The following is a 26,869-nucleotide window of genomic DNA, read 5'->3' on the forward strand; positions in this document are numbered from 1 at the left end:
AATGTAGTAGGCTTATTTCTGTCACTCATTTGATTTTCTTATTTCTAACCCAAGTGATGCACCGTAGCATTGGAGAGCTGACCAATACCCTGAAAATATTGAAGAGTATTTCAAAGTTTTGTCAGAAAATATGGGTATCAAAGGGAAAAAGACGATCAAATGTGGTGTGTTGACTTTGCTAGTAACCTTTCAGGCCGCAGAATAGAGGTAGTCACCTCTTTTCTCTGAGGTGTATTTGGTTCTCCTGACAGTTGAGTCTGGTCTGCTGCTTTCCTTCCCTCTGTTAGGAATCTGTTTGCTCTAAGGATGAGTGTTCTCCCTGGAGAGGATATTCTCAGGACTCATCACAGGAGCGGTGATGTTGTCTCGGTTCTGTCAGCAGCAGCTGTCTTGTTGAAAGAGATCCATCCACAGAGATCTTTTAGAACAACATCTCCATTCTGTGCTCTGGGAATTGAGATGTATATAGTTATACAACAGCACCCAGACACTGTGACTCTAGGTTTATGAGATCTTTGGAAGCAACTTTGAAAATAGGCGACTTGGGTGTTTATGTCGACAGTGCTGGCATCACGTTACATAATCTCCATGCTTTAGCATCAGTATCTGTCCCCCGGGACAATGTTGACATGCTTTCCAAAACTTTAATCTCCATTTACTCAGTCCAAGCACAGTTCATCTCCTTCCCTTGAATACAATATATCGTATTTGTAGGGTAAAAGAAACAACTGGGGCAGGAGACCGACCAATCACTGAACACCCTGACTCTGAACCCAGAATTAGTGGGGGGGGGGGGGGAAACACCCTGTATTTGAGACCTGGGCCAGAGAGAGAAAGATCTTTATCCCTGAACCCAAGACTAAAGACATGTGCCTTGGCTCTGAACCTAGTGTCAAAGAAACACACTTTGTCCCTAGAGTTAGAGCCAGTAAAAGAAATATGCCCTGGTCCTAAGATTATAGTCAAAAAGCTAAAAAGAAACACAGTTTGGCCTTGAATCTCTGCCCCTAACAAGCTAAACTGACCAATCCCTGAGCAGGGAAAAGTTAACCAATCCCCTTTATCCCTGGGAAGACTCCGCCCCTAAGAATCCCTATATAAGCCTCTCCACCCCCTTCCATTGAGAGCTGCCCTTAAGTGGCAGAGGCAGCCATTCTCCTGGACTCCTCCTTCCCAAATAAATCTCTTTCTCAAAAGAGTCTTGGAGTACAGCCTTCATTAGTCAGCACAGAGCAGAAGAACCTGGCTGGGCTGTCCCTTAGGGGACTGAGCTGAAAAACCTTGCTGAGAAGCTCCTTAGGGGGTCTCAGCAAGGCACAGCAGAACAGAAGAACCTTGCTAGGACGCTACTTAAACTTTTCTCTCAGAGCCTGGAGGAGATTGCTACGTTTCTGCAGGAGGCTTCTCTTTAGCTGAGTGTTAGCAGAAGAAACATCTTGGGGGCAGAGAAGAAGCAGATAGCTCTGCTAGGACGCTCCTGCAAGGGAACAGAGCAGAACTCAGCTGTAGTGGCTCCCCAGGAGAGGAGCAGGATCCCTATATTCTGCAGGGAGACCATCCCCCACTGCACCCCAGCCTCACATAGCCTGGCTTCCCAATAGTCAGGACACCTTTCCTCCAGGGCTGAGCTGTCCCATTGCAGCTCTAACCCCGCCCCCACCAGCTGTCCTATTGCTACTCTACCCCTCCAGAGCTATCCTTTTGCACCTCAAAGTATATCCTGGCCTCCCAGTAAGTCAGGATATCCCAGTACCACTACTGTACCATGTTCTGCTACAGTATTTTGATTTTTGACCTCCTTAGTATAGGCAAATTTCTGCTTGTCATTGTAATGGGATAACGTGTTCTATACTGATTTTATTCCTCAGTTTTTGTGGTGGTCTTTTTATGTTGTTTTATGAGTTTTTTGGTTGGTTGGGTGGTTGTTTGTTGTTTTGTTTTTCATTTTTTGAACCAATGTTTCAATAGATAGTCCTGGTTGGTATAGAACTAGCTTCCTAAGTCAGGTAGGCCAGGAACTCAAAGAAATCTACGTGCCTCTGCCAGAACTAAATGAAGGCACATGCCACCACACCTGGCAATATTTGATTTTTATTCAGTTGAGATTATTTAACTCTTTCAAAGTAACTAATTAAACATAGATAGATTTTCAAATGTTAAACTAGCCCTGTATATCTGGAATTTATTGTATATTTAACTTTTACCTTTCTTTTGACTTTTTGGGGGGAGGGGAAGGGGCTAAAGTTGGCAGGTTCTCCCCATAGCAGCCCTGGAACTCACTGTGTAGACTAAGCTAGTGCGCTGGCTGTCTCTACCGCAGGATGTGCAGGTGCTGGGGTTAAAGCTGTATGCCATCATGCTAGACTTTAAAAAAAAATAAAAAACAAACAACTTTTTCCTTCATGATAACAATATTTTTGTAGAAAGAATATTATTTCTCTATGTTACAAATTAATCTCAACTGAAAAGACACTTGATTGATAGTTGAGCTAGGGAAAACAAGTTTTAACTTGGAAGACTGTCAGGACAGAGAGACTGTGATATGACACCCTTAAGGGACAAAGGACACAGAGTTTTGAAAAGAATCACAAGAGAGTATGGTCTTCTGCCTCTTTAGTGGCAGAAACCACACCTGTTATTATTTATTTTACAGGATCTACATGTAGCTGTCCTCATATTTGGTTGCAATCCTCCTGCCTCTGAATCCTAAGTTCTGGGGTTATGGGCACACATCTCACAACCAGCTTAGCACCTGAATTTCCTGCTAGTCATTGACAAATATTACTGAGTGTTAAAAATCTGGTCCTCATTCAAGTGCTTAACTAGAGTCAAACAGATCTGTTGCTGACCACATTTGTTGTGCTGCTTTTTACTATGTAACTAATACTCCATTATTTTTGGATGTATTTAAATATACACATGTTATCTTTCCTCTTTTAGAAGTCCAATCTATTAAATGGATTAAAAGAGATTAATGTAGAAGCTGACGTCCTTGAAGGACACACACTTAGCTGCCAAAGACTTCCCATAAGTGTCTCTATGTGCAAGATTGTCTGCAAAAGACTGTGCTTTTACTTTTTTAATTTGGATGATTTTTATTTTTTATTACCTAATTGCTCTGACTAGGACTTTCAGCACTAACTTGATTTTATATTCATTAAAAGAAATTAGGCAATCTTGCAAAGTGAAATACAATTTTAACTTTTCACCATTTTCTTTATTGTGAAGGGAAATTCATCACATTGTTTTGGCTTTAATTAGATTCTGTACAAAGAGTTAAAACCCTGGAAAGTTTGCCTTGATTTTCTTCTGTTTTCATATTTCTTCTATATTTATGCTGGTTTTGTAATTTAAAGTATTGTTAAATATTAAAAGTAGAAATAAAATTGTCTAGATGCACAGGTTCCATTGTCTGTGAAGTATTTTTGATAAACTGTGATTATTTCAGGTTCTTATTGGATGTGGCATACAAACTTCTTAATGTAATCCATTGTCCATTATCTGATCATCACAATAGTCCCGAGATATTGTAAGCCCAGTACAGAATAACATACATGATATATAGATGCTGTTTTAATATATAGATGTTGAAATAACATAGCTGGTGAAATAATCAACTCTTTATAGTTATTAAATTAAATCTCAGTTGTCATAAAACATAGCATATATATATATGTTTATGTTACTATATTTTTTATAAATACACAAAGCTATGCATATGAGTTTGCAATTTAATTTTTTGTATCCTTAATCATTTTAAACATAATTATTTTATATTTTTATGCTTTGGGATGCTCTTTCTGTATGCTGAGAATATGTTGTTCTCATTGGTTGATAAATAGAGCTCTTTTGGCCTATGGCAAAGCAGAATAGAGCCAGGCAAGAAATCCCAGTGCAGATTCAGGGGGAAGGAGGGTGGAGTCTGAGGGTCACCAACCAACTATTGAGGAAGCAAGACATATGAAAAATGAGGTAACAAGCCAGAACCACGTGGCAAAGCCTAGATAAAAATATGGGTTAATTTAAATTTAAGAGCTAGCTAATAATACCTTGAACCATCAGCTGTGCATTTATGAATAATATCAAGCCTCTGAGTGGTTATTTGGGAACTGGCAGGCAGGAGAGAAACATTCAATTACATTTTTAATCAAAATTTTTTTTTCTTGTCAGCTATCACTATGTAGCACTAGCTGGCTTTGAATTTACTATGTAGACCAGACTGACCTGAAACATACAGAGATCTACCTGTCTCTGTCCCCCAAGTGCTGTGATTAAAGTCATGCACCACCACACCTAGCTGGTTCTGATATTATAATTTCCTCAGTCTTCTTTTTTTTAACCTCCTGTTATGCATAGCAGAATGTTTCCTTGGGGGAATAAAAATATCGCACGATTGTTCTTCACCAGAGGAGGTACCTGAAGTTTCCTTACAATAGTAGTTAAGGCCCTATACCACAAGAGACTTTTTGGTACTTGAAGTTTCCAGAGGCTAAAGCAATGGCCTTACATTCTTTGATTGCATAGCGGATTGCTTCATGAAAGAGCGGGAAGTGTGAAACCAAGCCCTTTATCGTATATGCATGTCAGGTGCGTGTTTGATAACTCAGATATATTAACAGTTTTGGCTTAGACCGACATAGATACTTTTTTTTTCTTTATTTTGCTTTTTGTTAATTTCTCACATTGGGTACTTACTTTAAAAATAGCCACGGTATTTAAGACATAGTCATTTGGCCTTAGAAGAATGTATAGTATTTTAGGTAGACCATGAATATATGTATACATGTATTGCAAACTGAGCTGGGAAATTTAGTGGGCTGCTTACTACAGGCATGCCATTAAAACGTGAGCCAAAGTATGCTAAACCAAAAGATGCTTCTATCAGTCTAACTGTCGCCCTGTGACCCTACTGCTCTGCTGGCTGAGGTGGAGGGAGAGAGAGTTTCAGGCCAGTCGGGGCTACATGGTGATTTCCAGTCAGCTCCACGGGGCAACACTGTCTCAAAACCCTGACAATAAAGCAAGAAAACAATCTAAAATGCCAAGTAAATGTGTAAAACACCAGTTCTCCATAAAACAGAAACTGATGTGTATGATCCCGGATGGTTTAAATTTTGCTGAGTGATAACGCTGATATGTTGGTGCAAGCACCACAAATACAGCTTCGCCTCCTGTGTTTGTGTCCGTGTCATGGTAAACTGGGAAGTGCATGTCAGACTTCAGTTCTGTGCCTAAAGCAGGTTTGCTGGAGCAGTGAGAGCAAAGGTGCAGGAGACGCCGCGGGCCGCTTGTTAAAGTGTTCAGCCCTTTGGGAGGTTATGTTATTGGACAGGAATGCTGGGGTTATTTTGATAAGAAGGAGTAGCAGTGTGGCCAACCGTGATCTTCCCTGAGCTCTGAAGAGGACCCATGCATGATAAAGGGCTGAAGTGTTTGTTCTTCCAGATGAATCAATACAAATTTACCTAGAAAAATAAACTCAGCATTTAGGTTATTTTGCCATAAACTTTTATTTTAGACTTAGACTAACGAGGAATGGGAAAATAGCTCAACACTGCCATTTTGGGTACAGTTTTCACTATAGATTTGCAAACCAGAGAGTAACGCAGCAGCACATTTAACAGTATCACAGCCAGTGCTGTAAATCCAAGAAAATTGAAGCTGCATGATGGAGTTAACATAAAGCTCTCTCTCAAGCGTGCTTACTAAGCTGAGGCCACAGCTCAGCGTTCTTAGCAGGCTGCTCAGTAGTGATCAAAGTTGGATGTTTTCTCGTCTCCTCCTGTGGGGTATGTTGCTAGTTGGAATATTTAGTTAGGAATGTTTTTGTTTTAGGAGATGTCTGTTAAGAAGGTGTAAGAGCCACATCATGCCGTCTTCATTCATTTGATTTTGTAAAAAAAAAAAAGTGTCCTGTTTTGTAAATGATTTGTGCTTTTTAGATGTTGTGCTAGACAACTAACTAAAAGTAAAATATCTGTAGCTTCCTACATTATGGACATTTCAACTACGGTAGAGTTGGGTTCTGCTCATTTTGGAGAAATGTGAAAAATCTGCAGACAATTTTGGTTGTGTTTGGGACAAGGAGCTGACTAATAATTCCTGTCATACTGGGTCTTCACGGTGCTTGGCCACACCTCCCGTGTGAGCTCACTATTGTCACTCTGCAGCAGTCTTTCCCATTTGATCTTGGCTCCTTTTGGGAGTTTAAGCTCTTTTGATGGAAGGATCTTAAGCTAAAGCACAGAGGTCGTGGGGAAAGTTTCTGTAGCAGATTCCTAAGTACCTGCTCAGGACGTCACGGCCACAGGGAAGAGCGTGGTTTCTGATTCCTCTTGTGTGACTTTAGTTATCACCCTCAACTTTGGGTATGGTTGATTTATAGATGGTGGCTTCAGCCCAGCCCAACTCCAGTAGAAACAGCACACTGACCACCACTGTCTTCTCAAGAATTTAAGCAGCATTTTGATCATGCACGCTTACATAACCTAGAAAATAGACATTTTGTTTGAGACATTCAAATCAACAGGGAACCATGAGAGATTATGAATATATAAATTGAAAGTGTACCAAATTAGATAAATGACAAAATCAGAAAGGGAACGGATACTAAATCCTACCAGAATATGCAAGTAGGGTTTCTTTAGTATTGGTGTACCATGGGGTTAATAATTAACCTTCACTTATGAAATCTTTACTATGTATACACTTCCTTTATGTTCATGGTCTTATTTATTCTAGATTCTGAGCGATAAATATCATCATAAAAACTAATTTACAAAGGGGGTAATGGACTCTGGAAAATGCAATTGTTATATAATCACATGAGTGGAATCTAAAGTCCTTGTCCTAACATATCATACTGCTTACTAGACTCAACCTAATTAAGTAGATATATGTGTGTGTACCAATGCCTCTTTTAACAAATAAACATGCTATATTTGATGCATTTCCATCCAAGTTTTATATGCCCAGCAATGGAGGCTCTGTCTCTAGCAGCATCCTTTCCTGCATCCAAGACTGAAGCTATGCAGCTCCAGTTTAGATTCAGATAAACGGACTTATTTTGTTCTAGGCTACTAAACAATTTTGAAAACAAGAAGACACACCAGACAAACAAACAAAAACCACCAAACCTTTCACAGTAAAATTTGATATCACGGGATTTAGGATCTTATAATATGTAGAGTTCAGTATATAGTTGAATAAGCTCATACTTTAATATTCTAGGTGCCACTCATAAAGAGCATTTTATGAAATCTAACCTAGTCTATCAAAATAAGTCAATAAAATATTTTCTTGATTGTTAAACTGTGCAAACCATATTGTTACTTTTTTTTCTAAATTCATTCATAAATACTCTGTATCAAGGGCACACATTTCTCCTGTACAGAGATACTGGTGGATAAATACCTTAGCTGTGTGGGTCTCAGCTTCCCTGAAGCAGCTAATCATCTCCATTCTAAAGCAGAAGTAGACAGTGAATTATGGCTTTGATCGTGATCTTATGAAAATGCTGGCTTTGGCTCTGGGCTGCTTGGCGATCCTTGCTCTAGGTAGGAGGTAACCATTGGTCCAATCCTTATATACCTGTGGAGAAAACTGAACGTTTATGTCAGTTATATTATGTCAGTAAACTTTCTGAGTAGTATTGTTTGTAATATTTAGCTTTATGTGTCAGTGGTATCATTTACATGGTTAGAATATTTAATTTGGAAAAGTTAAACATAACAATTTTGAATTTTAATTTTGTTTTACCTATTTTGGGTGAGCAAAAACAATTTCTAGTTTCTTGCTGCTCTTCCTCACCACAGGGAGATTCTGTGCAAGCTGGTGATGAGTCCCCATTCTCAGATTCTGTAACCTTGGAACAAACGACCAGTACCATCGGTGGGTCCAGCGGCCGCGTCAGCCTCTGGATGCAGTGGATGCTGCCAAAGGTCACGATAAAGCTCTTTGCTCCAGACCTGGAGAGGAAAGGCACAGGTACAGAAGTGCTCTTCCTCCCTACTGTAAAGATAAAAAAATTTACAGCTTTTAGAAGAAATACCATGTTACTTTTCCTTGCTGTCATTTATGATGTAATTACCACTTGTAAAGTTTTTAAGCATGTTGCTTTAGCATTGCCTCTCGTTGCTGTATAAAGTTTGTGTACATGTTCTTTGACTTTGTAAAATCTAATTTTGCTTGTTGGTAATTAAAATTTACCCCAGAAGATATGAGAGGCTTTACCCCCTGACCATAACTGCATTATATTAGCAGTATTCAGAGATCATTGGCTAATGACAGATCCATCTATTCAAATAATAACTATGGTTTCTCTTAACGTGGGCCTTCTCTTAATATTAAGGCCCTTTGACACTAATGTTGCTTATAAGTATAAATGTTTGTATAATCTTAACACCCTTTATTTGTCAGGATGTGTTAGCTAGTGTAAAATATAAAATAGTTACATTTGGATGTTGATTATGAGAGACTCTTGATAATGGCACTTGTTTCTTTGCAGAGGTTTGTATGGTCAGTGAACTAGAAGATCTCAGTGCATCCATCGATGTACAGGATGTGTACACCAAAGTGAAATGTAAGATAGAGAGCTTCAATATTGACCACTATCAAAGCAGGTAAATAACAAGGACTAAATATAGGAAGAGCTATATTGTCTGTTAGCTCAGTCACCATAAGGACGTTTCTGTTTTACACTCTCAAAGAGAATGCTTAATAGATGAAGTTGTTTTCTTAGTATTCTTTTATTCTTATCCAATAAAACTTTATAACATGGCATATAGCTCTTCACAAATATTCACACTAGTGCTTTTACAAATCACCTCTTGTGTGTATGCCATGTGTTATAGATTTGCTAAGATGCCTAGAACACAAGTCTGGTTATTGCTTGCTCTGTAGTCTACACTGAGGCAGAACACCTGCTCATGCCCTTCCCAGGCAGGGGACTTCTCCCTTATTGTAAATCATACAAACGCTATTGCTCTGAAACCACACTGTTCCCTATGTAGTCCCTCTCAGCCAGAAGTGAAGACTGATTCTATGAAAGTATGATTTATTTGTAGTAATACATAAAGAGTGAGGATAAAGATGCTTTTCAACATTCTAAAATGATCTAGCGATTAATGTTCCCTAAGTAAAAGGACAAATCCATTTTTCTTGTTTGGCTTATAATATAATTCCAGTGTTTTATTTTTAATTTGAAACATAGCACATATACTATAAAATCCAAAGGTTTTCTTTATTAAAAATATTTTAAATAGTATTTTCAATTTCACAGTAGTTTCTCTTTTGAATGGTCTTAAAATCTATTTTCTTATGGATTCATGACATTCATCAGTTTGTATAGCTGTAAATGCCCAGTGTGTTTCTGTGCATGAATTGATCTGCTACATTCCCTAAAACAATTCTGCAAACATATTTCTAGTACTACCTCTATATTTATCTAGTCTCTTTGCCAAGCTGCATCATTTTGTGCAAGCCCATTGCCATTATGAAATATAAAATATTTCAATTGCTGTGTAGTAGAGCTTGTCATACTACTGTCTTACTAATCAAGTGGTAGTTACTTTTATCATATTAAGAATGAATTGTTCATTGGCATTTGATTTTTATTTCTTTATTTTCTTTCCAGTGTGGTGTATTTAAAATTAAATGATTTTTCATGTAATATATCAGTGCAAGAACTGAAGTAATTTCTTATACGAATATAATGCACTATAGTTTATTCTTAATTTTACTGTTCTATGTAAATTTTACATTTTGTATAAGTTATTCATTATGTTATGTTTATTAATATATTTTATATGCTGGGATGTATGCTAAATACCAGAGATATAGGTCTTAAGAAAATAGACAAGGATTTTACGTCTCCTTATTTTCTCATTTTGTGGAAGAGACAAAATTGATTAAAAAAAAAAAACCAACTCAATCTGTCAGTAGGAGAAATGTTCCCATGCTGAGCCATTGGAATTCCATACTGATGGCTCTGCTAGGTGCATCATTCCATCTGTGCTTTAGTACAGAAGTGGAGCGCGGTTTACTTTAACACTGCTGATCTGGTTGTTACCATCAGAGAACAGATGAGGTGAACTTGTGTTTTCCAGGCCAGGGGAAGGTTGGCAGTCAGGACATTTTGAAGGAGTATTTCTACAGTGCAAAGAAAAACCTGTGGTGAGATTCATTTAGTAATTTTGATATTTGAGAGTATATTTGAAATTGTTTGTATTTTCTTCTGCTTTGCAGTAGGATTAATAATTTCAGAATGAGAACTTTGAGTAAATTCTATTAGACTTTCTCTAAAATTATTTTTAAAATTAAAGTTGCATATTCTTTTAATCTGCTCATGTTTTGTAACCATATTCTTTTATAGCAATTAAGTAATCTTATCAAAAGGCAAAGGTAGGATTATATGACATTTATTACTATATTTATTATTTCTGAATGCCATGTTGACTTTTTCTTAAGATCTTTACTTTTATAAGTTCATCCTCCATTACCCGTACTAGAAATGTAAAGTAATAATTGTGTATAGACAGCAATTATTTTTTTAATTACTTCCATTTGCAGTGATTTTGCAGGAGAAAGTACAGCTAGAGACTATATTTAGGAAAGGCTCAGACCTGAACCTGTGCAAACTTGAGCAGAATTAAAAATCTTTCCAACTTTTTTTTTTCTTTTTGGCTTATTGCTTTTATTGTTTTTTTTTCTTTTCTTTATTTCCTTTTTTTTTTTGTCTTTTTACCTTTTTTGCTCCTGTCTATCACCTCAAGCCATGGGGAAGAATGTTGGTCTTTGGGGCAATGTGGAGGTGTCTTCCTTTCCTGTACTGACAAGCTGAACAGACGCACCTTGTTGGTTCGACCCGTCAGCAAGCAGGACCCTTTCCGTAGTTGTTCTGCCTTCTTTACTTCTGTAAGACATCATTTTAAAGCTATAACTCAGAATTCCCCTAACAAGTGCCCAAAGAAGGAATTGAACTGCCATACAGTCAACTCTTGATGTTCAGTCTTGACAATCAAATTCACTTTATAAGTGAACTATAGTGTATTCTCACATCATAGATTGGCTGTGTACCATACCCCGGAAGTTCGCTGTACATACTATTGCTACTCTGAGTTTGTAAATAAGAATTAATATTGCCATCATTATAAGAAAATTAAAGTAAGTTGTTATGTCAAGTGGCTTTCTAGCTGAACTTATGTTGAATGATCAAGAGTTGACCAATACTGCGTTTGTCATTCCTTCTTGTCCAGACTGCTTTGGGTTTTGTTTTTTCTTTTTTTTTTTTTTTCTGCTATGCCGTTGTCATTTTCTCATAGATAATTGGAAGTACATTTTTTATTGCTATCTTGAATCCAGACAAGTTTGTACTTCTGTTGTTTCCTGGGTAAAAAAAAAAAATGAAATTAGGTTGCTCCCTAATAACTTTCAGAAGTATCAGATACATATTTTTCTAATGGTACAACACATGTAAATATGTTATTAGACATATTATGTTAAGTGACCTTCCTAAAGTTAATAAAATTCATAAAACTTTAAAATATAGCTGATGCCTATTCTACTAAGTTACTACGAACATTGTTTCTTCAGTGTCTGCAAAATACTTGATGTTCTTTACATAAAGCCCAAAAAGGCATAAGTATTATCCTTATAATGCTTCATATGATTTTCTCTTACATGTACAGCTTACTAGTATATTTATATAATAGCAAATGCTTCTTTTATTTGATTTCTGGCCCTTTCTGTAGGCCAGAAGCAGAGTCTGCGAGTGGATTTGTGTCAGCAGACACTGCTTGGTTTCCTTCCTTCCCTTGCATGCTCCTTGGATCTGTGGACAGCAGTCTTAGGCCACCCCAAGAAACACTCTCAGTCATGCCTCAGAGAACCCACAAATTCTATTGTGATTTCCTTTAAATATTTTGATATTTTTCTTTTTTTATTTTAAAGAATTAATTGCCCTGGAATAGAGTTGGAACTTCGTTAGGGACTGTAAGTCCCATGATGACCCCTGGCGGCTCAGTCCTCACCATAGTTACTCCTATGACAATTTCTTAGTTATTTTTTGTCTCTGTGAGAATTCATTTTAGATGGTATAAGATGCTGATTTTTTTTCCATATCAAAGAAATATAGTACCTCCGTTTGGGCTGTGTATATATTCTCCTTATTTAGCACGGGTATAGCCGTCTAAAGAAAATATGAAAGCCTTTCCCTTGTATAGCTTGTCTTTCAAGAACATTTATATTCAACATGTTTCAAAGATTTTTAAAGCATTGATACATTGAAATGCCTTTTATATTCCTTTTCTGTTTTGTTTTTCAAAACAGGGTTTTTCTGTTTAGGTTTGACTGTCCTGGAACTCGCTCTATAGACCAGTTAGGCCTCGAACTCACAGAGATCTGCCTGCCTCTTCCTCCTGGGTGCTGGGATTAAAAGCGTGCACCACCACTGTCTGGCACTTTTTATACTCTTTCCAGAGTTTAAATAAAATCATATTATGGACTAGATTATTTAAATTAGTGTTATCTTCTCTTCAGAGTACAGTTTTGACAACTGGACATGGAGCATTGCTATGGCCTCTTCCACTGGGGTGACGTCACCCTTGCCAGCTGTTTCTGCCTACTGGCCAGCAGCATAGGGATCAACATGGTAGCACTCAATCTTCCTTTACTGTGGTTCTGCTTATTTCAAACATAGAAAGAGAAAATAAGGAAATCAGAAGACACAAAAAGGAAGTTTGGAAGGGTTAAATGGTGTGAAGAAAGACTACTAAGGGAAAACAGTATTTAGCACTAAATGATTATGTTCTATATTTTTCCAGTGGTCAAAGAATTAACTTGAAAAGTGCATACAGAATCAACTTTCACCTTTCTTCGTTATAAAGTCCAGATTAAAAGAAAAAATTAGCAGTTTGCAATTGAGCTCCAAGTCGTGTACTTACATAGCATGTGTAAGACTTCGGTTCAATCCCTAGCAACACACACTCATACACACAATGCACCCACGAAACTAAAGCAAACAAACAATAGGAAAAAGTAAAAACTCAGCAATAATATCTGAATTGCGTAGTTATTCCTCTCATCTGTTGTTTAGTTTTAGGCATCAGTAGACAGAAAGGGACTCTAGGGTGATGGGATCACAGACTTGGAGACACCATGGCTATTGCTTCCCACCTTACCCTGTTTTTCTATTGTGTTCCTTCTGTTCGCTTCTTCTCTGTTTGAGTTATTTTATTAATATCACTCCATGGGCCCTAGTATCTAAAAATAAAAATCTTGTCTGGAATTAGGAAGAGGTATTAGAAATGAGATAGACTGTTCCAGTCTAATTTTATGATAAGTTGATGAGTAAAATAGAATTTTATGTACCACTAATTGATTAGGGGAAATTAGTTTTCATAGGGAATTGCTAACTCTCAGGTCTGTCTGTCTAATATAGCCATTCAGCTTTAACCTCTCTATAGAATTGACCACTCCCATGTTTATTAAGAAGTGTAGGATGACCAATACAAAAAGGTCAAAATACTTGTCTTTTTTTTCCTCTCTCATACAAGTACCGTCTTCTTTTAAAAAATGAAATGTGTCTTATGCTTGACTTTTCTGTAACAGACGACTGGAAAGCCTCTAGATGGTACTCACCAGCAACATGGGTTCCTTTCTCTCACCTACACAAAAGCCGTAACAAAAAATGTCCGCCACAAGTTAACTTCGAGAAATGAGAGAAGAAGCTTTCATAAATTATCTGAAGGTTTACCAGATGGCTCGCCTCATTTTCTTCATGAAATTCTTGTTTCTGCACAAGCGTTTGATATTGTGCTTTGCTTCCCTTTACTTAATGCTATTGCAAGCATATTTCAAACTAAGCCACCAAGGACCCAAAAGGAGAAAAGGAAGTCTTCTGGCCAGCCCCTGAGAACCCGTACGCTGACGTCCCGAAGTTTGCCTTTGATTTATATAAATACAAGTGTGATCAGAATTTTTGTTCCTCAAACCGCAAAAACACAGTCAGCTGTTGAAGGTATAGTTTTCTGGTTTCATTTTTTCCTGATGTGATTGGAGTATGGAGATGGGTGGGTGGAGTGCTTTAAATAATTTTCTCTGTGAGATATGAGCAAAAGTCTTATTAATATATGGACAGAAGTCTTATTTTACATTTTGCTTCCTTTTTCACAGGTATTACTAAGTATCTAACTCTGTTAATTTAGTTGAATGAGAAAACCAAGATTATTTTTTCTCTTTTAGTATTTTGCTGTTTGTAATTCTAATTCTGTATTCATTTAGTTTTCAAGATTGTAAATTTTTGTTAAAAATACAAAGTAATGTTGACAGAGGTTTTTGTCCCACCAGGTCCTACAGCTGTTTAATCCCAAATAAACACACAGAGGTCTACGTTAATCATAAACTGGTTGGCCTAGTAGCTCAGGCTTCTTATTAATTAATTTTTACATCTTATATTAACCAATTATTCTTGTCTTTGTTAGCCACGTAGCTTGGTACCTTTGTCAGCGAGGGATTCTCATCTTGCTTCCTCTGCGTCTGGGCAACAACTGCAGACTGACCTTTCCCCTTCCCAGAGTTCTGTTCTCGTCACTCTGCTCCTACTTTTTGCCTGGCTACTGACCAATCAGCATTTTATTAAAAATAATACAAGTGACAGGATAAAGGAATGTTGTCCCACAGCAAAATAATATTCATAATGCTAAAACTTATGAAAATCGTGTTATAAACACTCTAACAGGATAGGAAGAAAACTTTGTCAAACAGACCAACATGGCTTCTCCGGGCTACCCTAGTTGCTTCTGGAAATCCAGTCTTTGATTGTATTAAGTTAATAATTCTTCTTCTACTCACAAGAGGATTTCAACATTTTAGTTTCCTCTAATGGATACAAAAAAAAATTGATTTAGGAGTTTTGAGAGACATTATAGCTCAGTTGTTTACACAGTGGGTTCTCCGATTACACAGACTGAGTTAAAATCCCAGCTTTGCTCCTTAGATTTTGAAGTCCAGAGCACATTAAGCTAAGTTCTCCTGTGTACGGTGGCACTAGTATTCTGTTGGATCGCAGGGTGCAGAGCATAATGACCTCTACAGTCTCTCTTCAGTGCTGGGTGCTTTCAGATGACAACACTAGGAGATGATGCTGATAGCAACAGTTCCGTGGTAAGTTCTCATCTAGCAGAATCATTCTCAAGAGGAAGTTGTCCCCTTTCTGTTAAGGCGGAATTCTGGACGCTTCATGTGACTCTCACTGTCAGGTGTCAGTGATGTGGCAGTACTGAAGTGTGACCTTTCTCACTCTGTCTTTGCCCATTCCCGTGGCTAGAATTACCTTGAGTGGGAATTAATAAATCATAGAAAATTATCTCTTAAATTGAGTGCTTGAAAGTTGTAGATAAAGGTGTTAGCGCATTCTCTATATGACGAGGGCCATTTTCTGCTTGTAGATTGGTACCTCCTTTCTGGGGCTTCACTATTCAGGAATTTTGATTCCTTTAGCCAATGGATTTGGGGGATTATGAATCTTAGGGCATGGTCTTGTCTATGTGAGGGTTTCTGGTCACCATGGAACTGGAGTTACATCTCTACTTTATACCTAAATAAATTATTAAGAACTCTTAACAGTTTCTTGTGGCATCTCATACCACTTCATAAAGATAAAAATAGGGTAAGCTGGGAAAACTCATTGATCAATACCCTTAATTAATAGCAGAATCAATGCTTATGACTGAATTACTTCCTAGGGGCCCCACTTCTCAACATTATCACTTTGATTTTAGCTCCATTATAAGCACTTTGGAGGAACACATGTATTTAAACCCATAGCAACTACCTGAATAATCATTTGAGTATTGAGGTACAGGTCATAGTCTATGCTACATAGAAATATAAGTAGTCTTTTTTTGTCCTCCTAATTATTCTGTAGAGGAAAAAGACGTGAGTGACCTGTGGTAACAGATACTAAAGAAGAATACCTGATTACACACTGCCTTCTCAGAGTCTGTTAGTGTCCGTTGTTTAGTTAACCTGGGCAGATGATCTTAACTGCAGAATGTATTCTGCGTGAATATTGCCAGTTACTAAGGTTTAATAAAATGCCCCTTTCATTTTCATTATTTAAAAATATTCATTTCCATAATTTAAAGGTATTTTATAGACTTGTCAAAGTTCCTGCAGCTTCGGGTTATTAGCAGTTCTCTATATGTGTTCATTCCTACCTTTGTGAGTATAGAAATTACTCTCAGATTGAAAGTTACTGTTTTTCAAGTGTGCTCTATTCGAACGCCCATACAGTTGCTTTCATCCTTTCACATAGTATAAAAGTGAAGGAGTCACGAAGAACAGGTGACCCTCTGAGCAAACGATGTGTACGCACCTGCTAAATAGACAGATAAGAGTCACATGTCCTTTGCAGATGTAATGATCTTTATGCCTTTACCTAGTTAGGTGACTGGCTAAGCAATTATTAGATAAATAATTCACATTAAGGTTACAGAAGTAAAAAGATCATACATTTTTACAGTGAATAATTCTCCAAGGGCCATTATTTGCCAGTTATCATTTTCTTATGACCATGGTAGAGATGACTGATATAAAAACACTTAGATTAAAGGTGAGCATCCTAACAAACCAGGCTCCCACAAAGTTAGTCCATGCAGTAGAATTAAGTCCCAATGCCATTGTCCTTGGCTTCTCAGTCAGCCTTCATTGCCAGCCACGTTCAGAGTGTCCATTTTGATCACATGCTCCATCACTCCCAGTTCAGCTGGCCTTGGTGAGCTCCCATTAGATCAGTTCCACCGTCTCAGTGGGTGGACGCACCCCTGATCCTGACTACCTTGCTCACGTTCTCCCTCCTTCTCCTCCTCATTTGGACCTAGGGAGCTAAGTCCAGTGCTCCAATGTGGGACTCTGTATCTCCATCCATCGCCAGATGAAGGTTCTATGGTGATATGCAAAATATTCATCAGTATGGTTATGGGACAAGGCCAGTTGAGGCACCCTCTCCTCTGCTGCCCAGGGAACAATCTGGGGATCTCTCCCTGGACCTGGGAACCCCTCTAGAATAAAGTCTCTTGCAAACCCTAAAATGACTCCCTTAGTTGAGATATTACTTCCATGTTCCCATATCCATCCTTCCTCCATTCCACCCATCCCATTCCCCCAAACTATCCCGAATCCTCCCCTTCTCCCTTCTCTCTACCCATCTCCCCTTATATCAACCCCCCAACCCCACCCCACCCCCTTTAAAAACCTGTATGGATGGGGAAGGACCTTGGACTTCCCATGGGGCAGTGAACCCTGACTGCTCTTAAGACTAGAGAGGGAGGGGGAGGTGGGGGGGGGAAGGAAAAGGGAGGTGGGGAAGAGGTGGAAATTTTTAATAAATAATAATAATAATAATGATGATAATAATAATAATAATAAATTTAAAAAAGCAAAAAAACCCCTTAGATTAGCAAACATTCTTTCATTATCAGTTTTTTCCCCCCTTTTCATTTTTTGAGCCAGGGTTTTTCTGTGCCTTGGTACTTCACTCTGTAGACCAGGCTTGCTTCAAACTCACAGAGATCAGCCTACCTCTGCCTCCCTGAGTGCTAGAATTAAAAGCAAGTACCACCACTGCCCCGCTCATATTCCGTTTTTGTTTTATTTTGTTTTTGTTTTTTTAAGCTTCAAAGTATTGAGAAGGAGTCGGGTGCATGCCATGGTGGCATGTGGAGGGCAGAGAACAATTTGGGAGTCAGTTCTTCTCCTGGGTACAAAGAATTGAATTCAGAGCATCAAGATTGGCAGCAAGTGCCCTTATCCACTGAGCCACCCCCTTATTTAATTCAAAATTTGCTTATAAGGTATCTTATAACCCAAAGATTCTTGGCAGAATGTATTTTATATTCTCTATATCATAAAATATCTAATTTCAGTTGATATAATAGGCCAAATTTTATTGAAAACTAAGACAGAAAGTGATATTGGAAATGACAGGAAGAATACACATCAGTAGCATGTTCAGAGGAGGTTCTAAGCATGAAGACCAAAGAATGAGGAAATAGGACCATGTTGCCCCGCTTTTATATCACTGAAGTGCTTGATACACAATTTTATTAATTGCCTGTAGCATGTTAATTGTCCCTAAAGTGAGTCTTTTCTTGCATTATCTCTAATACTGTTTTCTTTTTCTTATTTTCTGTTTGTTGTATGTTTGGTTTGGTTTTTTCTTTCCCAGTGCTGAGAATGGAGCCTGTGGCCTCATGCACACATTACCTCTGGGCTGAACTCCTAGCCTAGTAGTTAATTTCTTAGAAATCCATTTCACATATTATAAGTCAATATTGATCGTAAATATAACTTTTAAAAAGGTACATGGGTTTATTTCATTATCAAATTACCAATTTTAAAACCACACCAAAACTAGGAAGCAGTGTCAGCGAGTTAATTTTTCTGAATGAATTAGTATAAGATGCTACTTTAATAACATCCATCCCAGCCATGCCCATGGACTATGCCTGCAATCCCAGAAGCAAGGCAGGGGCAGTAGTATTGCCACAAGTTCAAGGCCATTCTGATCTTCACAGTGAGGTTTCAGCCAGTCATCCAAGGCTACAAAATTAGATTCTGCTGCACCTGTGTTTGTATGTACATGCGTGTGTGTGTGTGTGTGTGAGAGAGAGAGAGAGAGAGAGAGAGAGAGAGAGAAAGAGTGTGTGTTTGTGTGTGTGTGTGTGTGTGTGTGTGAGAGAGAGAGAGAGAGAGAGAGAGAGAGAGAGAGAGAGAGAGAGTTAGTCATTTACTGGTATGGCTGACTCCGATATACCTTTGAGGTCCTCTGATTTGTATTTACCATGTGTTTGCCTTCACGTATTATATCTGCTTGATGTCCTGAATGATTTTCTCAGGCTCTGATATTTGTGAGCAGAAAGTGTATTTTCACTGTGAGTTGCATCTTAGTTTCTGGCACTTTTTCATTATAGTATTCCTAGGAATTGTTTGAATGAATCCAACTCCATGACAAGATTTTCTTTCTTCTTTGTCAATGTTGATCACATCCCTTGCTAAGAATGTCTTGTTCAGCGGTAGCTGTTTCCTCCTGAGGTAGAGTTTCCCTGTTACTCTGTCTTGTCATTGATTTGGAAACATTTTGTCTTCTTATTGGGATTTTTTTTTTTATTTCATTGAGGGAGGCACAAAATACAATTATTGTAAAATTTTTGCTAACAATTGATAAGTTTATAATTTGGTGGCATTATTTACATTCAGAACATTGTGCAAACCTCACAATGTACTATCAGTTTTTTTTAAAAAAAAATGTCACCCAGTCAGAAGCTCTAGACACATTAGGCAATAAAGTTCCCCCAGACCCTGGAAACCGTCACCTCTCTCTGCATCTTCCTGGCCTAGAGGTTTCAGTAAGTGCAGTCATGTCATACTTGTCTTTTCGTACATGGCTTAGTTTACTGATCATGTTTTAAGGTTTATCTAAATTATAACGTACAATAATGCCATTGTTTTATGAGTGAATAACATTTTTATGTAGGTAAATATGGCATTTTTTTTATCCATTCCTCTTTTGAATGCTTGGGTCATTCTGGGTTTCTTTGGCAGGGGAGGGGTAGTTAGTATTAGCATATGCTGTAAATTTGGATGCAGTATCTATAGGAGTTTCTGGTTTTAGTTCTTGATGTCTCCAAATATAGGCTTCCTGAGTCGTGCAGTAATTCTCTGCTGCAGCTCTGTTGTCAGAAGCCGCTGACCTGTGTTGTAGCCTTTGTGTTAGAGCAGGATTGCTGATTTTTCTTGTGGTTGTTGTTATTGTTGTTTTGGTTTGGTTTGGTTTTGGTTTTAATATTTTTGTATACACACATTTATTTTAAGAAGTGAGAAAGGGAACTAATTCCAGCTGACACAGTACAGCCCTGTGAGCAGAAGTTTTTCCTGTGGTGAGGCAGAGGGCAGAAGTTCATTATTTGACTCTCGATGTATTTTACATTATACTTACCAAAAGCTTATCAAAAAGTTCTGTCCATCATTGATGTCTGTATAATGTCTAAAGCAATAGAAATCTGGTAGGTAAGAGAGGAGATAAAAAAAATGGTGGCCTCATTTCTTCTGTGCAGAAGTCCCCTTTCTAAGCAATTGCAGTAATAAGCCTAGAATTTTACTACTTGATTTTAAAACTATTCATGTTTTTTAACCTTTATTTTAGTGGCAGTGTTATAATGTATATTTTCAGAGTTTAAGTGCTTTCTTAGATCACTTTGAAGAGCATTGTGTGACAGAAAATATTGCAGCAGATATCTTTGGAAAGATGCTGAAAGCAATTTTAACATAATTAAAGAAGTCTTAGTAGAAGCAGCAATATCATTGTTGTAATTACCATTAATTGACTGGCTAGTAAAACAAAATAAAGGACACAACTCATTATTTATTTCAGAAGTTTTTTGAAAGAAAGTATGTTGGAATGATATCTTGAGAAAAATAGTTAAATTGAGAATATCTGATAAACATTCTTATACTAAATGCAGAAACTTTGCCATAAAAGTGGCCTTGTGTAGTCTACACTTAGAGATGACTGGACCAGTCTGAGATGACTCATAAACTACATTTCCCTTTGGTATGCATGTGCTCATCATATTTATGTATGTTGAACCTTACTGCCAACATGACAGAAACTAACTTAAGCCTTTTGTTGTGTGACCGTTGTAATGGTTATGACAGTATAACTGTGATATTACACATTTACCAGTTCAGTATGCTTTCAGCTTTAGGTATTTTATTCTATTGAGCTTATGAACAACTTTAAAGAAAATCTCCCAAACACATTTATTTTATATTTGACTTTAGAAAATCGGGGTTTGAAGAGAAGAATCTTATGCTGATAATTTCATGAAAATCCTCTTTATTTTTACTGAAGAAAAATATGATTTCCGAGTTGTTTTTAGCCTTTTCACTTAAAGCACATAGAAGTGTGCACTCACAGAAACAGAGACTGTACTTTTGTTGTTTAGCCACCCAGACCCAAATAATCACACAGAAGCTATATTAATTACTCTCTGTCCAGTGGTTCAAGCTTACTCCTAGCTAGCTCTTACATCTTAAGTTAACCCATAATTCTTGTCTGTGTTAGCCATGTGGCTTGGTACCTTTTATCAGTGAGGTGTTCTCATCTTGATTCCTGTGTGTTTTCCTGGTGACTGTAGACTGAGCCTTTTCTCTTCCCAGAATTCTCCTTGTCTGACTGCCCCACCTACTTCCTGCCTGGCTACTGGTCAGTCAGCATTGTACTAAACCACAAGGATGTTATTTCTGAATTACAATTTTTGCTGATGTAAACCTTGGTAATATAAAGCTTTTAATAACCTGATGGCGACCAAATTATCTTTAACAGTCTAGAGTTTTATTCAGGTAGGTGATTTTGAAAGTTGGAGTGCTATTTGTGTCTTTGACAGTTATCAAGATTCTGACCTGCAGGGCCGGCTCCAGTGTTGGTTTTTATTCCAGCAGAGAAGGCTGGGTTAGGTGTAGTGAGCATCTCCTGGGTGAGTGGTTCCTGATGAGGCTCACTGTGAACAGCTAAAGCAAAGAAGGAAGGCATTGATTTTTGTTGTTGAAAATGCTTTAAAAGAGAACCTTCCCTCATGTGGCCCAATATTAAATATAGGGTAAATAAGCCAGAAAGGTAAGCTTGTCTGTTTCCATCTATAAAGTAACTGAAGAAATCACTCAAGGTATTTCCTCATATAAATTCATAGTTTCATTATTCTTCTCATAAATGAATGAAATTTTTGAAAAATTAAATTTTTTATAATAAAATTAATGTTTTAATTTAATTTACTAATTTATGAATATTGTCAGTAAGAAGTTCTATGTTACTTTACTCTGTAACCTATCTACAACAGACTTGGCTCTAACAGAGTTCTCCTCTTGGATCTGGCTTTGTATGTAATTTTCTCCCATATGTACCCCGTTTACTGCTTCTATTGCAGTTGAGGTTTCGTATGGTGGGCAGTATCTACAGCCCGGATGGACAGCTAGCAAGTCCACTAATTGGACTTCTGTGGTCTAGTCTATTCTCCAGGCTTACTATTTATTGATTTAATTGATGCCTTCTGCTTAATCAGAGGCCTTACCCACATGGAACTATGAAGCTTGGCATATAATGCAAGATCTGTGAAATGTAAACACTGCTCACAGGATGAGGACCTATAATCAAGCAAGGCCTCCTGTCATTGGGAAATAGCACAGCTGTATGAGACGTCGATTTCTGTTTGATCTTTCTCACAATGGACTTTTTAAATTATGTTTACTGAGATGTCCACATGTTAATATTTATTATGATAGTTCATCTCCTTTACTCCCTTTCTCTTTCCACCTCCTCCCCCTCCCTGCCCCTGAAGCATTTTCGCCCTTTATATCTATCTCCCTCCTACATTTGGCCACTAGCTTTATTCTGCCTTTTCTTTTTCTCAATTCTAACTTTCTTCTTTTGAACTAATCAAAGTCAGACCCCACCAAGTGTACTACTGACGCAGCTGGAAATAATCTAGCTTTTCCATTCCTCGGGCAGCACAGTTGGGAAATAAGGATTCTGCCTCTGTAGGACATTCTGGAGACCTTGCTCCCAGCCCTTCTGTGTTCTTGAGAAAAAACAGGTTTCTTTTTCTTTCTTTCCTTCTTCTGTTTCTAATGCTACTATTCGTGTTTCCACAGCACCTTTCTCAGTGGTGTTGATAATGCCTCAGACACAGTAAACATGTGTGCTACCACTAAACCACATCACTGACCTTACTGGTTTTTAAATGTATTTACTTAAAGTGCAGAAAGTTGTATATTATTTCAATAATGTTTACATAATAGCTAAACAGCTCTCTACTTGATTTCCTGTTAGAAGTCATTAATTTAATAAATATGATCATTAAAAAGGCCGATCCCTCCCAAATAATCTGAAGTAGCTGTAAGCTCAAAACAAATGAGTGTGACCTTTATAAGAACACGAGGTTACATGAATTCCTGTTCAATACAAAGAGGAATTAGAGCTCAAATGTCTCTCTTTCTAGCTTCATCGGAAGTGAAACCTGTTCCTCACCCCATTTTCAGGTGCAGTCCTGGCAGCTCCATGCCTCTGACAAGCTACCATGTTTTCTTGTGTTAAATCATCTGCCCTTAGTTGTCCTCGGCGTTGGAGCCATCCCATTTCTCTTACATTTTCTGACTTTTGTAGCTGAAAGTTCTATGCTGTGTTGTAGACGGAGAATGATCTTTCGTTTCTCGGCTGCCCAAACCTGAATAATCACACAGAAACTATATTAATTACAACACTGTTTGGCCTATTAGCTCAGACTTCTCATTAACCAACTCTTAGATTTTAAATTAATCCATTTTTATTGATCTGTGTCTCACCAGAAGACTGGTTTACCAGGTAAGGTTCTGTTCTGGGATATTTCTCCTTCAATAGCTACATGGCTCTTTATTAACCAATAGTATAAAACATATTCACAGTTTACAGAGGTGATCCCATATCACTGTGTGTAATTGTGATATATTTAGTTATTATTACACATGTAAATTTAAATGTTTGAGTATTGTGTTGGCTTATTGATATTCTGTTGTATGTTTATAATGTTAAAATTTCATAACTAAAAATTGCTTTCAAGAACTCTACAGTAGTATGATTATAGAATTAGCTCATCATATGACTTTAGTATTATATGCATACAGTTAATAATAACAACATTGATATTTTGAAGTACAGTTGAATTTTTTTGTTTTGGGGGGGATTTTGTTGTTATTGTTTTTTGTTTTTGATTTTTTGAGACAGGGTTTCTCTGTAGCTTTGGAGTCTGTTCTGGAACTGGCTTTTGTAGACCAGGCTGACCTGCCTCCACCGCATCACCACCGCAAGACTCATTTGATTGATTTTTGATTGTGATAAACAGAAAACCATAACAATAGTATTTGAAGAAAATAGACTTTAAAAAGCATCAAAAATTTATTCTAAATGTAACAGTTTGATGTCTGTTTTCTCATTTATCAGTCTTGCTGTAGGTATTGGCATCCCATTTCTTCAAATATTTCTCATTATGTGTCAGAGACCTCACATACGCGTGTCTCTTCCTCTGTTGCAGTGAATCAGGCAGCAAAGGAGGACACGATGGTGGTGAAGGTTGGTTCTGTTGCCATGGCTCCCCAGGCTGATAACCCACTTGGCAGGTCTGTCCTCAGGAAAGATATATACCAGTAAGTTGATTTTCTAATGTTCAGTCTTACAATGATTTTGTCCTGCAGAATACAGTGATCAATAAAACTCGCTTGGTGTGGCCTCTAGAAAATACTATTCACTGTGAATTGTTTGATATTCAAACCAGGCTTTTCTGGTTTTCCTCAGTTGTGGGTTTCTACATTCATTCATACAAACCAAGTGTTCTGAAACGTTGATGGAGAGCAGAATGTAAGCGCCACGTCACCATAAACTGCAGGGAGCGTGCTTGGAAAACTTTAGCAGTCTTCATATTTGAGCAAATCTCTAATCACATAAGAAAATGAGGCCCTTTTCAGAGCTACCACTTCCTACTGGGGTCTTGTTGTATCCAAGCGGAACATTTTCTTAATTTAAGTATAAGTCATTATTTGACGTGCAGGCATTTGGGTGTCATGTGCATCAAAGCTGTAAAGAGAAGCAAACTTCTAAGGAGAAATTTCACAGTAAACACTTTCTGTGAAAATGCCAGGCTCTGGATTTTGTCACCAAGTGTTTGCAAACCACACCAAGCATATTCAGATGGCTCCACTGCTGAGCATATGCACTGAGCGAGGTAAAAATAGTGCGTAGCTCATACTGACGGTGGCACTGCTCAGACGTAGACTTCAATTGCAAATAGTGCCCAGTGAGAACAGTCACAGAAGTACAGACGGACAAGTAGATTTCTCGCTCTGCCTGCTGGTCTGGGCTTCAGACACCTACTGCTGTCCAATAGTCACAGCTTTGGAAAGGTTCTACTTTAAGTATCACATTTACTGACTAGAAGATAGCAGGGTCTCCCTATATAGTCAAAGTTGACCCCAAAATCTTGATCCTAGTGCTTCAGCACTGTCTCCCAAGTCCTGAGATCATAACTGTGCACCACAGTCCCATAAGATAGTTTCAAAAAGACCATCTTTAAGTGGATATAGATTTGATTTATAAAGTTTTTCTAATTTGCTTTGATTTACATATTGATCTCTTTCTTTTATTACTATTTTATGTAGTTTGTATTATTTATCTCCTTAGCTTTTACTTAGTTGAATTTATATGTGCTCGCTTCGGCAGCACATATACTAAAATTGTAAGTTGAATTTATATAACAATCCGAGGATATCAGAGCTCAGTGGGCCTTTAAAAATTTTCTAACCCATCTTTGGGATTTTAAAAATTAAAAATAGGAACTATTAAAAATAGCTGTTGCTTGCCTAATATTGAATTAGCCTTAGATCTCTCAGGGCTGTTGGGATACAGCTCAGAGGTAAAGTGCTTGCCAGTAAGTCTGAGTCCTAGGCTTCAGTTTGTAGCCCTGTACTAGGCGAGGAAGGGAATAGAAGATAGGACTTCTACACTTTCTAACATTTAGAAATCCTTTCACACATTTATTTTCTGTATTTCAGGGATACATACATGGTCTTCATTTAAGGACTTATTTTACTTTTGTTGGAAAAAATTCTGTGTTAAAGATCCTTATGGCATTAGTGAAATAGACAATGAGACTTCCTGCCCTCCCCTTTGCCCCTCTCTTTCCAGTTTCAAACCCTTGTTGAAGGTGTTCTTGTTGTTTGGAACGCTGTTTGTAGTCAGTGAGCTGGTTCCCGTGGGTTTACTTCTCGTCCATCGTGGGTTTGTTTCTTTTCTTGCTTTTCCTTCTGAGTGCTCCCTTTAATGTCAGCATCCCTCGGGCTCCTTTTTTTCTCTTCTCTTCTCTTCTCTTCTCTTCTCTTCTCTTCTCTTCTCTTCTCTTCTCTTCTCTTCTCTTCTCTTCTCTTCTCTTCTCTTCTCTTTTCTTTTCTTTTGCCTGTTTCTGCTTTCCTGGCTCAGGAGGAATTGAATTCCAAGCATGTCTAGTAACTTTGATGCCCCACATAGACTTGGCTTGCACTGTGTGCCCGAGTGTCAAACACCTTAGAATTGTGGAGTCTATACATGTGCTAGAAACGGCAGGGTTTTTGCAATGCTCACATTCCCAGTCGCTTTCATGTAACTAAACTAACAGAGGTAACCCAGAAGTTCATCAGAAACATTTTAGGATCTCATTGAGATGCTGTGTCCTCGGTATCAGAACAGAAACTACCCGGCAATGAAGTAATCAGAGCAGGAGTGACTCATGTAGAAGAGAAATGCAGGCATAAAGCTAAAGCCCCTGCGTCCTAGGTCTCTGTTTAGTTTTTATAAATATTTTAACCATAAATCTCAGTGGACAAGGCTGAGAAGATTTGTATTATATGATTCCTGAATATCTGAAACTTTCAGATCACCAAAGATTCACAATAATAGTGAATTACTACTTCTCATGATATGGTATGAGGAAAATATTATGGAATAATTATTACATAAATAAGATTGTTTACAATTTTGGTCAGTGCAGCCTGTAGCCCACCCTCCCCTAGTGACTAAATAAAAATTCCTGTCATAATTTTGCCTTTATCTTTCAGAGAACACAGCCCTGTTCACCTCATCAGCTTTCAGATCCACTCATACTACTCCAGAGACTGGGCATAGGTATGCATGCATGCATACATACATACATACATACATACACATACATACATACGCATGCACACACACAGACATACTTACATGCTTTTATGATACCACAAGAATGCCTTTATGTTTCATGTGGGAATATAA

At 37.8% G+C, this 26,869-nt stretch overlaps 1 protein-coding gene across 4 annotated transcripts in view; it reads left to right on the forward strand.

Annotated features, from left to right (window-relative positions):
• Vps13b (vacuolar protein sorting 13 homolog B) overlaps positions 1 to 26,869 on the forward strand; it is a 513,205-nt gene that overhangs the window by 246,639 nt on the left and 239,697 nt on the right. For 2 of the 4 annotated variants that reach the window (XM_085679117.2, XM_085679119.2), the window contains exons 26-30: positions 7,815 to 7,986; positions 8,507 to 8,621; positions 10,107 to 10,173; positions 13,609 to 14,017; positions 24,123 to 24,234. In XM_085679117.2, the coding sequence (XP_085535243.2) occupies positions 7,815 to 7,986; positions 8,507 to 8,621; positions 10,107 to 10,173; positions 13,609 to 14,017; positions 24,123 to 24,234 (875 nt within the window). Of the gene's footprint in view, positions 1 to 7,814; positions 7,987 to 8,506; positions 8,622 to 10,106; positions 10,174 to 10,772; positions 10,915 to 13,608; positions 14,018 to 24,122; positions 24,235 to 26,869 lie in introns of all 4 variants that reach the window. The other 2 variants (XM_085679115.2, XM_085679116.2) reach the window with 1 other exon arrangement.

Source organism: Myodes glareolus, chromosome 19, assembly GCF_982192425.1.
Source record: "Myodes glareolus chromosome 19, mMyoGla1.1, whole genome shotgun sequence".
NCBI lineage: Eukaryota > Metazoa > Chordata > Mammalia > Rodentia > Cricetidae > Myodes > Myodes glareolus.